At 39.7% G+C, this 16,912-nt stretch overlaps 1 protein-coding gene across 4 annotated transcripts in view; it reads right to left on the bottom strand.

The window, feature by feature from the left end:
• Window positions 1-16,912, bottom strand: part of LOC149313571 (ras-associated and pleckstrin homology domains-containing protein 1-like) — a 77,579-nt gene that overhangs the window by 40,009 nt on the left and 20,658 nt on the right. For 2 of the 4 annotated variants that reach the window (XM_089519345.1, XM_089519347.1), the window contains exons 2-4: window positions 4,123-4,248; window positions 2,029-2,134; window positions 1,095-1,615 (exon numbers count right to left, since the gene is read on the bottom strand). In XM_089519345.1, coding sequence (XP_089375471.1) covers window positions 1,095-1,615; window positions 2,029-2,134; window positions 4,123-4,248 — 753 coding nt within the window. The remainder of the gene's footprint in view (window positions 1-1,094; window positions 1,616-2,028; window positions 2,135-4,122; window positions 4,249-16,912) is intronic. The other 2 variants (XM_089519346.1, XM_089519348.1) reach the window with 1 other exon arrangement.

Raw genomic sequence — 16,912 nt, 5'->3', positions numbered from 1 at the left:
CCTAATTTTCATCAGCAACTCTTTCCTTCATTCTGGGACTCCTTCAGTTACGTCTACATGTGAATGTCTCTTTGTAAGAATGATGCCCAGCCAGTGGGTCCTCCAACTTGATTGTGTTAGCTACTTGGAATGGGGGATACTACTGTATTTGTAGTAATTTTTGTAAGGTGCCTTAAATCTGGTATTAGGAAAAAGGAGGGATATATATACAGTACATTAATGACTACTACCTGTACTACTACAACCAAAACAATGAGAGAGTATAATTGAAAGTGTGTAAATGAACCCCAACAGCCAATTTTCACATTACGCCTATATTTGTTTTACGCACAAAAAAGAATGTGCATGTTTGAATGTGCAGACTTCAGACTTTTCCACCTACCCTTTCTTTGGAAACCACTCTCTCAGACTCCTCTGTTTACTGCATCTTTTCCCTTTTAACCACATGCATCTGGTCTTTGTTATTTTAAAGTTTTCTCCCTTGCTGAAGGTCCTCACTGTTAGTTTCAAAGTTCACCGTCTATCCAAAATGGTTTCTCCTGTATGAGGTTTTGATCATACCCTGCCCATCTTCACAGAATGGGGGCTATGAACATTTCCTTGTTTACAACTCTGTTCCTTGAGCAGTTGGAAAGTGCAAGACCCTCAAGCTACATCAGTTTGTATTAGAAAGCAGTGCAGTGATATAACGCACCAAATGCCCAGCGTAAGAGCTAGGAATAGGTCTAACATGTTCCTGTACCAATGAAGCTTCACAGGAGAGGAATGCTTTTGCTGTCTTTGCACCTGTACAAAGACAGTGGCATTAAGATGGTTACTGTTTTAAGATGAAGTGTACTAGCTCTGGCCAGGGAATCAATATAAATTCTGTCACTTTGCTGTTATATTATATAGTCCTGACCATTTACACAAATGTTTGAATACTTCAGTGTTCAATATGCAATGTGAAAGTAAGATGATCAGACAGGAAGATGGCATTCTGTTCCAAAAAATGTTTGAAACGTATATAAAACACATTTTACAAAGTCACTGGGATGAACTAATGAGTTGTATTCTAAAAGCTTAATTACTGTGAAGAATAAATTATACTTTACCTCACTAACAGGCTGCCCTTGTTGAGTCAAATCCAGTTCCTGGGGTCTTGTCACCTTATCAATGTCTAGGGAGTCCATACTAGAGGCTGCAGACGTGATGCTAGAGCGGGAGGAATTACTGATAGAACGGACTTCAGCATCACTCACAGTACCTGCCGATGCTGTTCTTCTATGCTGTGTAGCAACTACAGGCTTACTGTCTTCCATTACAGGTTGCTGAGCAGCTTCATCCATGCTAAGAGATGCCTTCTCTAATTGTGCAGTAATATCATCCAGAGAAAAGATGGCATGTGAAGGCTTTGTTACCCTACTTGATGATGATAATCCTTTCATACTGCTGTGTTTGGCAGCCACTCGACCACCACCAGGTGGTTTCTGAGCTGTTTTTCCATCTGTGGCAAAGCGCTTCATTGACATACTGTTTGCTGACTGTGATCCAATGCTACTGAGCTCCTGCTCTATGGAACAAAGATCAGCCATGAGGGCATCAAGATCCACTGATTCTCCTTGATTCAAGGCTTCTGTAATGAACAAGAAGAATAAGGTCAACAACCAAAATTCTACTGCTATGTTCAACTGTGTTAAACATTTCACTGTTCTACTGCTGAGCTTACTTAGTCAATCTATGGCAGAGATTTTCAAATTTCCTATCTACACCGATGTCTGATGAGAAACTGAGGGTTTGTCACAGAAACCGTATTAGTCAACGTCAATGACATTGCATGTCTGTATCAGTGTGCCCACGCTGCCACTGATGAGGCAATGTTCCACTCTGTGGATGGCCCGCTGATACAGCAGGCCCACTGTATTTTATAAAAAATCCTAGATTTTAATACACACACACATGTATGCATGCACACTCTTTTGTATGAGGAGCATCTTAATTCAAAGAATTTTCTTCTCTATTGAAAGTCCATTTAGTAAACCATCTTACCATTGATATTGTACATAGAAAAGCGATAGGAGAAGTTGGCAATGTTAGTTTCTTGGCGAAGAGGGGATCTTTTTACAGGTTCCATGGGTTTGTCTGTATCCAAACTCTAAATAAAGAAATGGGAAGAACAAGCAAAATAAACTAAAGTAGTGTAAAACATAAATGAACAAAATGTTTAAAACATAAACGAACACATTCGAGCAAATAATCATTTAAATGCCTGTGCCATTTAAATTTAAATGTACAGTGCGCCTGCACCAGATAGGGGTGCACTGTTCACGGCTTCCAGCTTACGCGGAAGCCACACGGCAAGAAAAACAATGGTGCCTGTGTCTGCACCGCCACATACACGCATCCCATTGTTTCCAATGGGATGTGAGCATACGTGGATTTCTCCTTACATGGGGGGACTGGGAACAGATCCCCCACATAAGGGGAGGGCCCACTGTATCTTTTTCTTATATATACTTGCCAGTAAACATTTTAATGGGCACCTGTGCAGTCAATCTAGTCAAGAACAAATTAATACCAACCAAGGAAAACATAGTCTCTAGTGTAGCTTACTATAGTACAATGACATATTCACTGAATATTACCATGGAAGTTACAAAAAAAGAAAGAGTGAACTGAGAATAGCCCATTATAATCAAATACCAATTTAACAAATAGTGGGCATTAAGCCCACTATGCTGAATGCAGCATTAAGCCAGAATGGCTTATTCGTAATGAGAAGCTGAGTGGTCCCTCCTACCAGTGGGAGCAGTTGAAAAAATCAGACAGCACTGGCTTGTTTAACAGGACTTGTGAACTGAGATTCTGATTTCTACTTTATTTGGGAGGGACAAACCATGAGTCTCATATCACAGCAAGAGTTTGATGTAGTTTTATTTAGTTACTCCCACTGGCAGTAGAAACCAAGCAGGAACAAATGAGCAGTAAAAAGATCCACATTCATCACAAATGAGGCAGAATTCTCAGTGACTATGGTTTACCACTCTATGCAAGTCAATAGCTACAACTTTCTTCACAATCTACTGTATATGCTTGACTATAGATTGAGAAATTTATGCCCAAAAAGTGACACAAAAACCTGGGTCAGCTTATATACGGGGTATTACTGTAATAGGCTTGCTCCTCAAGCGTCTTCCTCAACCTGGCTGCCTCTGGAAGGGATAGCTGGGCTGAGGAAGGGCTTGGGAGGCAAACATTTGCTTCCCCATCCTTCCTTAGCTTGAGTGTCCTCCTGAGGTCCTCTAAAAGGACAGCCAAGCTGAGGAAAGGCAAAATCCCTAACTTTGGCCCCCAAACCTGCCCTCGACTCATACAGGACATCGATATATAGTCAAGAATATGTGGTATGCTTCTTTACCATTTCAAGTTAACATATCCAGATACTGAAAGATTTACACCCATTTTGCAATTCCTAATCCATATGCTTCACTGAAGACATACAAGAAGTGTAAATTGAAACCCCAAATCAACTATGCACTCACAGAATAAGAACATTTGTAAATTTATACATTTAGGATTCTAGCAGAAATTTTATCATCATATAGCAATTCTGGACATGCAGATTTTTGATGAAATGAAAGATGAAAAAAAAAAGGGTCCATTACCAACTCACATGACAACAATAAAAATATTTTCATCAAAGTCAATATAAAGTGGCGAGATTAACAACTGTCAGATTATCAAGTACTCTTTTCCATAATTCCCATTTTTAGAAGATTACAAATGCTAATTTGGCTTCCCAGTTCGTCCATTCATCAGAAGCAAGCTACAATATTTTAAGTCAAAGTTAACATCTAGTATCACCTTCTGAACGGGTTTTACCCCTTCTTACATTTCAGAAACATCATTCTACCTATCTTCTGCCACAACCAACTGGAATATCACTATGTTACATGGAACAAACATCAGAGATGTCAATTTATCATTCTGTCACCTGCCCAGTAGTACAGTGAGGAATTGCACATTATCAGTATTACTCCCTCTTGCTGGTATGACCAGTTGACAACAGCAAACAGCGGCATATCATACTAAATTAAATGTGACTTCCTTTGCTACGAAATGCCAAAAGTATTGGAGACAGACTTTAACCTGTGTGAGTTTGTCTAACTCTCCCAGCCAGGCCCCAAACATCTTGTCCAAATCCTGATCTTCTTTATCACTGTCTTCTTCTGCACCATGATCAAGTTCTTCATCAGATAGCTGCTCCATCTAAGAGAAAAAACAAATGAAGATTTAAAGGCAAGTCCACTGTATATTACAGTATATTACCTTACAAGAATACTAATGCTTGATCATCTTCCTAACATTTCTTTATAAATAAATGACCCCTGCAATCAGTTATGTTTGAAGTGTTACTGGGTCTTCAGAGACTGAGGGCCTGAACAGACAGGCCAAAATAAAGCTGCTTCAGAGATATGCTGTTTAAATGACACACATGCATTATTTAAACAGCATACCTCCCAAGTGACCCGAAGCAGCTTTATTTTGACCTGTCTGTTCGGGCCCTCAGTCTCTGAATTGGAAAGATTCCACAGGTATTGCTTGAAACTCTGAACAATCTGCAATGCCAGAGAAAATAATGGTTATGAAACACATTCTAACGGGAAACAAATACAGATTAACCCCTCTCTCATTCAAAGTGTTATTACATGAATGTATATGCCAATATTTTATTGACATTCTCTTCCTTTTATCGAACAGATCTGTTTTTTTAATGTGTTCTAACAAGGAAAATATGATGGCTACAACAGGGAGTCATCATGAATCCCCAAAACATTTGCATTGTATAAAAAACTTCAACATCACTATTTATGAGGTTCCAAGTTGCCCCCAATGTGAAAAATATAAAACAGGCTGATTTGAAAGTTCATCTTGTGTTAATATATTTCCAGAAAGAGTGAACCACAACCTAATGCTTTAAATCAAGAGTTGGCCATGTATGGCCTTCTACAAGAGAAGAAAGAGCAGAAGAAAAAGACAGGAAGGCAACATCTTTTCTTGAGAAGAACCCGTAAGTTTATATCGGCGGATTAAGAAAACATGCTTCCAAAATGAGTCTATACAAGCCATTTTTCCTAATGAGCAGAAACCCAACAAAAACCTTTCCAGAATCCCAACATACATCACGACTTTACTCAGGTTAGTAGCTGTTGATTTTCCACCAACTGATTTTGCACAGGAAAAAAATGATAGCACAGAGATTATGAGCTGACCATAAATTATACAATATAGCAAACAAAGAAATGTGCATTCTCAGATAGCTAAGTATACTTCTACTTACAGAAATACTGCTTATATGGCCTGGAAGGTGTCCAAATACCTTCAGTAATGGTGTGCACTACACACTCTTTCCATGAAATTTTTAAAAAAGCAATTGCGTTTACTGGAAAGTGAAGTGGAAAATACTTTTACCCATCTTCTTTTCTCTCAAGAGAATTATGGAGACTATTCAACAGGAAGTCAGTTATGTGTTATTATACAATCCAGATTATGCTATCCCTATAACCTATGCAAAGTTTTGTTATTAAACAGTAAATGCTGCTGAATGTTTTCCAAGTATTCAATCCTGAGTTTCTCAACTGAAAAATTACTTCAGTATACGTACGTGGTCATATGCCCTCAAATCACTTGTTGGCTTATGGTGACCCCATGAATTTCACAGGGTCAATACATTCTGAGAAATTCCAATAAAATTCCAATAAAACAACTATACAAATTTATGTTTTTAATAACACCTAGAGTTAACATGAAGTTTGCTGTCACTTATGCGACATTCAAAGCACTCCACATATATTGTCCCAGAATACTTTACAATCCGTGAAGATTAGTTGGCCTAAGGGCGCTTGATAGGTTTATGGCTAAGATACAATATGAAACAGGAATGTTGTAGCTTCTGCACACAGGCATCAGACTATACTAGCTACCTCCCTCACAATTTATGAACTGGTAAAAAACCTACTCAATATTACTCTAAAAACAAAAAATTCATTTGTTGAGATTCACCCACAATAAAAAATGCAACACACCACATTTTGCCCTTGATGTGAGTCAGTCAAATCAAAGAAATCAGACCGGTGGGCTGGGGAAAAAGTCACTCCCAGAAACCTTTGCTGTCACTCATGGGAGATAAACAGTAAAATAGACCAGTGACTGGACATAAGGTAGCCTGGCATCTTCACAAAAGATCAAGAAACCAAGGAAGCATCTCAAACAAGACTGTTTGTTTTGCATGAATACAATCCTATGACATACAGAGGGACAGGCCAACAACTCAAGATAAAAAGAACAGATTTTCTGTAGCAAAATATATTGAACAAAATTCAAACTCTGAGCACTTGAAAGTGCAGAAACCAGTAGGAGAGCACCCTTTGAGAGACAATTACTTTGGACAGTGAGCAAGGCATCCACTACTTTTATTCAGACACTGAGAAATTCTGCCAAAGGCTTTAAAATATCCTGCTTTCAAATACTCTCGTTCCAACTGCCCTCTGAATGTCTAAAGAAATTGTAATGTTCCCCCCACCCACCATTTGTTTTTTAAGCTTTTATCCTTGTTGATCATGGTTGGAGGGTTCAGCTATTTAGTTATCGTGAGGAAGTGGTGAAGGAGACAATGATGATGGTGGTGGTGCAATCTGAAGGAACTGCAATGAGCCCTGGGCTCTGATGTTTCCCCCTCTTTTCCTATACAAACAGCAGCAGGGGTCACAAGCACTGAATTCTGCTTTCACCATGTTATCTAGGCTGAACTATGGTTGATATTAATTACAACTGGCTTCAGAAAAGCTAGCTCCAGTAACTATGGCCTGAACCTAATTTGTAACTAAACACAGTTAACCTTGAGCCCAAAGGTGCAAAGCCAGTCCTAGATCACATTTCTACTTTCCTTGAAAGATCAGGCATGCAACTTGGGAGTGATCCTGGCATGAATGTTTCCGGTGGAAATGTTGGAGGTATTAGCATCCAGGAGACTCTCTTGTGACATTAAGCAGTTTTGCTAGCTAAAGCTCTATTTAGAGTGGGTGGAAACAGTCTTCCATGAACTAGTTACTTCCAAATTTAACTTCTGGAATTTCTTTTACCTTTAGCACTGTTTGGAACCATCAATTGGTCCATGATCTGCATTGGTCACCAGTGCATTGCCACACCAAATTTAAGGTACAAAATTGTTTGGGGCCAGGTTTTATAATGCATCACCTGTACACACATAATTCATGTTCATAGCAGGAAAACCAATTGGGTAGGTGGACATAAGAGACAGGGGCTCCCTAAAGGAGGTCGCAGAACTGTGTAATTCTGTTTAAGGTCCCTTTCTGTGAAATTATAGCTTTAAGGTCCAAGCCTTCGATTGTGCCTTAAAAACCAAGCTGCCTCTTTTAAAAAAGTGTTTTAAACTTGATCCATCAAATGTATCTCAACGTGATTCATCTTGGTGCATGTCCTGAAAGACAGCACATGGTTTAAATGTACAAAAATGCTCTGTGCTCTAACTACTTACGTAACAATCTGTATTAAGACAACACTGTTATTAAGGCTAACTCAAAGGTCACAAAATAGTGGGGTTTCAGAAGAAAAAAGCTGGGGCAGGGAGTGGCTAATGTCTGTACTCTGTCTTAAGATGGAATGTGGGAGGAGGGTGCAAACTGTACTTAACACTGTTTTTCAGGTTGTGACTAGAATTGCTGGGTTGAAGATAAACAAAGGTTGACCCAACATTTTTAAAATTATAAAATCTAGCTATTATCTGTTGGAGTTCCCCAGGGCTCTGTTCTGAGTCCCCTTCTGTTTTCTCTCTACACACTGTCCTTAGGTAAACTCATCAGCTCTTTTGGTTTTTCCTACCATCTGTATGCCGATGACACCCAGTTGTATCTTTCCACCCCTGACCTTTCTCCAAGGCTTGAACAGCAAGTTTCGTCTTGTCTCACAGCTGTCTCGCAGTGGATGCGCCATCGGCGTTTGAAGCTCAACATGTCCAACACGGAGCTTCTTGTCCTTCCTCCTAACTCCACCCTTCAACACTCCTTTTCTGTCTCTGTGGACAACATTTCTATTCAACCAGTCCAGCAAGCTCGCAGTCTTGGTTTTATCTTTGATTCTTCTCTGTTGTGTATCTCTCAGATCCAGACCACAGCCAAGGCTTGTAGATTCTTTTTGTACAATATTGCCAAAATCCGACCATATCTCTCCGCCTCTACTGCCAAGATCCTGGTCCATGCCCTAGTGATCTCACGACTTGATTACTGTAACGTCCTCCTGGCTGGGCTTCCTCTTTCTCAGCTCCGTCCTTTAATCTCTGTCCAGCATTCAGCTGCACGCATTATCACATCCGCCCACCGCTCTGACCACATCTCTCCTGTGTTAACATCCCTTCACTGGCTCCCACTCCCTTTCCGCATTCAGTATAAGCTCTTGCTGTCGACGTTTAAAGCCCTCCATGGATTGGCCCCTCCTTACTTATCAGACCTTATTTCTCCTCACCTTCCCACCAGGGCCCTCCGTTCTGGTCGTCAAGGTCTGCTGTCCCAGCCCAGGATTTCCTCTGCCCCATCTAGGATTCGCCCCTTTTCACTCGCTGTCCCTCACTCCTGGAACCTTCTTGCCCCACAAGCAAGAGCCATCACTTCTTTAACCAGCTTCAAAACGGAGTTGAAGACCATCCTGTTCAGGGAAGCGTTCCCAGGCATTGCATAACTGTCACTTGCTATTTGATGTTCTTTTGTTGCCTGTTTTATTGAATCATTTCCTGTATTGCCATGTACTTTATATGTATTATGCTACTAGAGAGGTCCCTTCCCTACCACCACTCCCTTCTCCTTTTGTGTCGTGTCTTGTTAGATTGTAAGCCTGAGGGCAGGGAACCGTCCAATTAAAAAGATTGTATGTACAGCGCTGCGTAAATTTACAGCGCTTTATAAATAAAGGTTAATAATAATAATAATAATAATAATAATATTTGAAACTGCCTCGATTGGTAGGTTAAATACACAAGTGCTTCATAGGTGGAAAACAAAAGTAGAGAAATATTATATTAAAAAATATTAACAGACGAGGGTTCATATTTTCATATAATGTGCTACGTAAAAGGAGTCAGTAGCCAAATTGGGCATCATTGCCTAGCAGTTGGAGGGGATGCATTTTCACAGAATAAAGTCCCTGCTTCAGGCAGCATAGATCCCTGTATTTCCCAAGATCTGGCTGTTGAATGAATGGTTCCATTCAATATTCTCCAATTCACACAAAAAAGAAAGGTGTCTGTGGCCAGTTACAAACCGGCACTTGGGACGTCCACAGGACGTCCCATTTTAAAAAAGGGGCGTCTCTTCTAGACGCCCCTGGGTCTAATACGGACTCTGTCCGTACAATATGGCACCGGCCGTTCCACACGGCCGGCGCCATCTTTACGTATCGGACGCTGTGCGTCCGAACGTGTCGCGGCACCTGTGACGTCACGAATGCGCCCCTGGCGCCTCGCGACGTCACAGAGGCGCCGCAGAAAGAAGCTCCATTTTGGAGCTTCTTTTTTGCTCTGTAAGGGAGCCGTGCGGTGTGGCTGCGACGGCTCCCTTACGGAGCAAACGGCGGCAGCGGCAGACCGCCTCAAAGCGGCGGTCTATAACCCGCCAGTGTCTCCCTGTATGGAAACCAAACTTTTTTCTTATTGCAGCATAGCTACTTTTGACTTTTGTGGCACTCAAACAAGACTGGTGTTTGGTTCTTCAAATATGACAGCACAGTCCTGCCTCCCAAAGTGATCTGAGAAAAATCATAGGCTTTCAAGTCTAGACAACAAATTAAACAAATTCTAGTGGGGCATAGAAATGTGAACATATAATATACATTTTCTACAAGTCATTTATATCAGGACAAGATAGTGTGAAATGCATTTTTATATCTAATTTATAAACTGCCATCAATGTTTGCATCTACTTCAATTTAATAATTCATCCACACAGAATATTTTAACATCTCTCCTACTGCAAGAACCTGTTCTTGAGAAAAGGTATCATTTACATTGATTTAAAAGTCTAGGGCAAGTGTTGCTTTCTGAATACATTTGAATCCTCTTCTCATTCCAAAATGCTTGCTTAGTTCAACAGAACAGCCAGTACATTCTCCTCCAGCACCTGCAAGAAAATTTAAGTACAACACCAGCCAATTTCATGAAATCTAAAAAGAGCCACTACTCTGTAGATTATCTTTAAGCAAGCGGAGGAAAAGACACTAAAAATTCCTAGAACAGTGGCAGTAAGATGAGCAAGAAGAACATCTGAAGCCTGCAGAGTGAAAAACGAACACAGTAAAATCTTTATTCATGCCTGCATCTTGCAAATCCCACGGCAGCAGCTTGCCAAATCCAAGAAAAGGAAGAGCTTTATCGTTTAGTTCTTGATTTCCTGAACAAGGACATCAGTCAGAGAACCCAAGTGGTTGTTACACCAGCAACAATTACTATAATAGTGTTCTAGCAATACATTTTAAAACCACGTAATGCACTTTGAATCGCTCTCTTACTAGAGCAATAGGAAAGTTACTAGTGGCACCCCACTAAAAATTGATGTTCTATAAATCTTTCGCTACCACAGAGCTATTTCTGGTGCATAAAAAGGAAGTTCAGGCAGGATGTGTATGTAGGGAGCATTTAGTTGTTTTTTGTTTTCTGCAAGAGACAGCTGTTACCTTGTTAAGAAGAGTCCAATTATTGTTTTGTGGAAAATATGTTTATAACCAAGTCAATAATTCTCCTTGATTAATAATGTTATGTTCATAAAAGGGAGGAACACATTGCATGTAAAATGTAGGTAATCATTAATGTTGCCAAAACAGCATAAAATAATTGCCGGAGACTATCACTGGTCTACAGATATCCTCAAAGGAAACTAAATAAATAAATCCTTTGTTCTATCTTTTTGATGTATTTAAATAAACTTACAATCTGGAGTAGGCACACATGTTGCTAGGACTGACAGTAGCCCTGAAGCTAATAATGCCTGGCCATGTATCCATATTCTGTTTCTCTAATGCTGAGGGAACACAACTAGGATTATTATTAGCAGCAGTATGTGTCTTCAAGACATCTGTTGACTTATGGAAAGCCCATGACTTTCATGGGGTTTTCCTAGGCAATGAATTCTCAGAGGTGTTAATCATAAATCTGATTATGGCAAGCAGCATGGAAAGTAACTAGTACAGTATATTTCAATTTTGGTGGGGGAGGTGAGGTGAAACTGTTTGCAATGTTGGGAGCAAGCTACTTTCCAAAATGGCATCAGGCTATATCTGTAGCCTTAGCACCATCAGTTGTCCTGAGATGGAAAAGATCACCTACCTCCTCATAGCCCATTATAGATTCCCCATTAAAACCCCTTCAGAAAGCAGAAGCTATAAATGGGATGTGGTTATGGTAATACTGTACCCTTTCCTGTTCCATAGGAAAGGTAATTATAACACAGAAACAATTTTAAAAAATCAGAAAGCCACATCATGGCTTTTCTATACCAACATTAGCCCATGCAACATGCAATCTCATGTGCTAATGGGATGAATTCAATGATGGCCACCTGGCAATCAGCTTTAAAACAGACAACCAGTGCATTCCCTGCAATCACTCAATATTTGACATTATGGAAGGAAGTCATTCTTTTACTGAGAGAAACCAAATGAATGCACCTTGAATAATGATGGCATATTTTCTTTAAGTCTCCCAACACATAGGATTTTTGTTGTTATTAGTTGCTTTCGATATAATTAAAATACATACTTAACACTTTGTACATTAGCAATGTTTGTTGGGACTGGGTTAGGTAAAATCTACTTGTCCATCCCTTAAGTAGGATGCTGTTTTTGGCAGGGACATGCAGCAACAGATGTCAAAAAACAGGAAGTTGCCAAACTCTGGAATATTCCTTCACTGAACAGTGGGGCTGGTACATTCAGCCACACACCAAACTTTGCTGACTTGCACTAATTAATTTTGGTCAGCAGAATAACATCAAACAAACTGGACAAGCAACACTTTCAGCAGAAGACACCCAGTACTCAGTGAACCAGTAAGAAATGGAAACTTAGCACACTGTAACACAACTGAAAACCTAAGCACTTTCAGATGCCACTGTAGTCTGACTGCTCATCCCCCTCAACCATGCAATAACCCTAAAGTATAGAATGAAGTAAAAATGCAGGGAGAATACTGGATCTGGATGTTTTCCGAAGTGGCAATACATAAGCATGATCAACCTTCCTCCACCTGTGAGGAAATTAGCCTATATGTTAATCTGTAAGTAGAAAGTCTTCAATTCGTTGAAAGCATCCTCTGATCTGAGCAACAATTTTCAACAGGGGTATCTATGCTAGTTTGTTATAGCAAAAGCAAGCCAGACTCTTATAACATTTTAAAACTAACAAATGTACTAACATATAAGCTGGCATGGACTAAAGTCGACTTCAAAAGGTACATGAAGTGTCTTGCCTATAATACATGTATATACAGTGGTAACTGAGGCAAAATTTCATGTGTCTGATGAAGTGGGCTGAAGCGCACGAAAGCTCATGCTATGAATAGTCTTTCAGATCCCACAAAATTCTCTTGCTCCATGTAAAGTATACTTTGTTTAATACTTTCTGAAGAATGTTTGGCAGATGGCGAATTATGAGAATTGGATAGCTATTTTCAGTATTCTGTTAAGTCAAAATCAACATTGAGGCTGGAAAAAATATTGGAATGTGAACCAAATGGAGATTTAAGCTGTACAAGCGACTACTTAGAACAGCCTAGGTCGGCCAGATTGCTATGTGTTAAGCACTTGCAAAGCATACAACATACAAAAATGAAAGCAGACTGGCTCTGTCCATGCACTTACCATCTGAAATAACCTGGAAAAGAGAGGGAGAGAAGATGGAAATTTACTCATGGGTGGAAGCAAAATTACTGAAATGTGGGGCAACAGAAAAGCTGACTGAGAAATCATGAAGCAGTCCGACCTAGGAAGTTAAAGAAGAAGCTATGGTCAGTCACTGTGCAAGAAAGAGATTTCTAGAGATTTTTGTTTTTAATTTATTTTTATTTTTTCAGGAGCAGCTTAGAAATCTTCCACTTACTTCAGAGTAAAGCATGTAATCTGGGTCGGCCAGAATGACCAAACAAAGAGAAAAGAGGGTCATTATCAGACCAGTTCAAGCAGATCTCTAATATAGAGCTTCTTTGGTTATGGTGAAAGAAATGGTCTTCAAAGGTCTAGGAGACAGAAACAAATCTATCAGCCAGTGACTGGTTACTCAAGGTGCTCTTATTCAACAAGAGAGATGCCTTATCAACCACACACCATTCCAACTTGCCAGCATCCTGCAAGGCTACTTGAGTTTCAAAGATCCTCTTACCTCAGTAACATCTCAACCTGGATATCTTTTGTAAATTTCAAGGAGAAATACTTTGTTGGCAGGCAAGCAATTACAGACAGCCAGGGATGGTGAAGTCAGCTACTTACAAGCCCACTTTCACAAGTTTATTTATTTTCTTTTTGGATTGAGAACACAGTTACCTCAAAGATGGGACCATCTCACCAAAGTGTGGAATCCTTCACAATCTACACAATCTCTAAAAACACCGAACATTATTCAGTGGATGTTTTGCTTTGTTTTTAAATCTAGCCATCTCAGACATCAAGTTTCTGGGTCTTCTATCCTTCCAGTTCAGGCTTAGATTGGTTTAATATAGCTTTACACCTTCCGACTAGCGTCATCTTTCAGGGGCTCCTGCACTTAAACACAGCCAACTAAACAGAAATTGTAGTGGAGTGTTGTTGGCTTTGTGAGGGCCTCTTCAAACATCAGCAGAAACATAAAGAAAAGAATTCAAAAGAAGGATGTAAGTTGGTCACAGAACAATTCAAGAATCTTTTATTCTAAGTTCTCGATATTTTACATATTTTGTTTCTTAATTTATATTTCAAATGATAACATCAAAAAATAGGACTAAATTCTGCTATTAGTCCCAACTATAATACATTTGTTGTTGAATTGATCCAGTGAGTCTTACTCTAGTCAGGAGTAACAACTGCATTTATCTTACAAAGCAAAGAACATTAAAAGCATATAGAGCAGTACATTTTAAGGATGTCTTCTGAAAAGTATACTATGTGTAGCCCAGAGGGCTGCAAAGTAGAAAGGGAGACCTCAGCTTTAGTGCAGCACTGAATATTAGGCCTTAAACTAGAGTATAATAAGCGCAGTACAGATGGCAGAAAAACGGCGGCCTGCCGATGCCTGTTTTTCCACCGGAAGGAAGCCACAGCCGCCAAACCACAGAACCATTAGACTATGACTCTTGAGACTAGGGTTCAAATCCCCACTAGGCCACAGAAATCTTCTGGGTGACCTTGGGCAAACAACACCCCTTCAGCCTTTGAGGGAGGCAAAGACAAACCTGCTCTGAACAAATCTTGCCACGAAAACTCTGTGATGTGTTTGCCTCAGGGCCACCCTAAATTGGAAATGACTTGAAGGCACACAACAACAAACCTATATTAGCAGGGCTTTCTTTTACCCATATTTCCATCTCTCTACCTGACTCTACCAACCAAAGATGTAATATTGCAAGCACATTCAGGGCCCTGTTGTTGTTTTCTGGTGAGAAAAGCATAAATTTGTGGGGAAACTTATTTTCAGATAGAATCCAAGCAGCCTACTGTATATACACTCGTCTCTGCCGATTCACAGACGATCCGTTTTGGACGTCCCTACGAATCAGACATATTGCAGATATTCAAGCCCCATTGATTATAATGGGGGCATGCTCCTGTGCATACTGTTGTGCACATGCCCCATTTTGTCCCTCCATGCCTGCTATTTGCAAAGGACCAAAACCGCAGAGCTCAAGTCCATGAACGGGGGGGGGGGGGGGGGGAGGGAGATGAGTGTACTCATATCTAAGTCTAGAAATGTGGGTAAAAAAAATTGACCCCAAAAACCTGAATTGACTTATCCATGGGTCAATGTACATACTGTACTTTAACTCTCATTAAGAAAAGGAACCATCCCCTAGTGAAAGGCAAGAGTGCCATCTGCCCTGGAAGCACTGAACCCCCTCTAATTTCTCATCCATCCAGCCTGTAGTATGAACACAAACAGTTATACCTGTTGTGATTTTGTAAGATCTTTGGCATTGTTTTCTTTGATTTGTCCTTTATATCCTTTGTTAGATGCCCCTAAGTTTTACCCGTCACTTATCCATGGGTCACATCAAAATCGGTAATTTTGGTACCAAAACCTGCCCTTGACTTATACATGAGGTAGCCTTATAGTTGAGTATATACGGTACTCATTCCAAAGGAAAACATACTTTATTGAAGTTCTTTTCTATGTTCTTCAAGGCTTCTGGCTGTCCCCTGGAAAAATTTAAAATCTGTCATCAAAATGTGTTTGCCCCTCACTTATACGCGAAAAATGCATATACTCAAGTCCCACTGAATATAATGGGCCTTGGGCACGGTGGTGTGTGCACACCATGGGGACGTGCACCATTAATTGTATTGCTGTGTGGCTTCAGCGTAAGCTGAAAGCCACGTACAGTGTGCCCACGTATGGTGCGGGTGCACTGTACTATGATATGACACATATGGTGGCTTAAGATGACATATTCTGAATTAATCACTTCACAGTAAAGCTATCTGCTTATTATTTGTTTAAAGTATTTCTGTATCACTTCGCAGCCCACATGGGCTCCTGAGTTGATCAACTAATATTAATCAACTAAAACAAAACAAAGATACAACACCTTTAAAACACAGTAAAATATTCCATAAAAACTCCTAAAAGCAGTCTAAAGCAATCTTAGAATCCAGTTTTGAAACTGTTAAAACAGCTTATCTGTTTTAAAAGATGTAAGGTTTATAGAGAAATTTGGCATCAACATCCAAAAAGCCAGCTTATGATTTCATTTTTTGAGAAAAGCCATAAATAATAAACATCCTTTGATTCTCTTTAAAGCTATCCTTTATAAAATGATTTAAGTGGCAATTTTGCTAGTGCCCACTTCTTAGATTCTCTGCCATGTGAGACGTTGTTAGTTTGTACAATGTGGGTACTTATCCAGTAAAACTCCAGAGGAGCTGCCAAATTCCTTTCAACAAGGACTCTGTATCAGCATTTCAACTGTGGTATGTTTTTGTTTTCATAAAGATGGACACAATCTTCTAGCTGCTACCTTTTTTTAAAAAAGATGTTTTCCCGCATATACCATACAGAATATATAATTATAGCTGACTGCCAGTAAGCTAAACCCAACTACAATCTGATTCAAGTTTGTAGTTAATTCTTGTTATGTTAACAGCCTTTTTTTTTGCTGTGCGACAGCTACTGTGTATCTTTGAAAAACACACTTCAAAGAAATGGTGCATACAGTCCTCCCTCCATATCCATCCACAGATTGAAAATATTCATACACACACACATAAAGAAAAAAAATCCAAAAAGCAAATCTTAATTTTGCCATTATATAAGAGACAACATTTTACTATGTATAAAATGGTATCCTTGATGGGAGTCCCACAACAAAACCACAGCTAGTATCAAGGGCCCACGCTGTATAAGCATATTTAACTGGATTTTAGTCAGTTAGTGTGAAGAACTGAGTCACCAATGTTACCCATACTCTATATTGTGCTCCCAGGACATACTTCCTGGGAAATCTCCTAACAGTGAGTGTGTTGGTCATTGCTTGATATTATTTGTGATTTATTGGCTGATCATCCTAAATCCACATTTAAGATTGTTAACTTTGCAGAAGCAGCACAAAAGTATCCCACAACTCACACAATGCACTTTTTCTTTAACCGTGGTTCATGAGGCTTCAACACTACAAAAAATTTGCAAGAAA

This window comes from Sceloporus occidentalis, unplaced genomic scaffold (genome assembly GCF_023333645.1).
Source record: "Sceloporus occidentalis isolate IW3139 unplaced genomic scaffold, rSceOcc1.0.p SCAF_4, whole genome shotgun sequence".
Lineage (NCBI taxonomy): Eukaryota > Metazoa > Chordata > Lepidosauria > Squamata > Phrynosomatidae > Sceloporus > Sceloporus occidentalis.
Note: the sequence above shows the minus strand (reverse complement) of the source record. Positions and strands in the feature narration are given on the sequence as shown.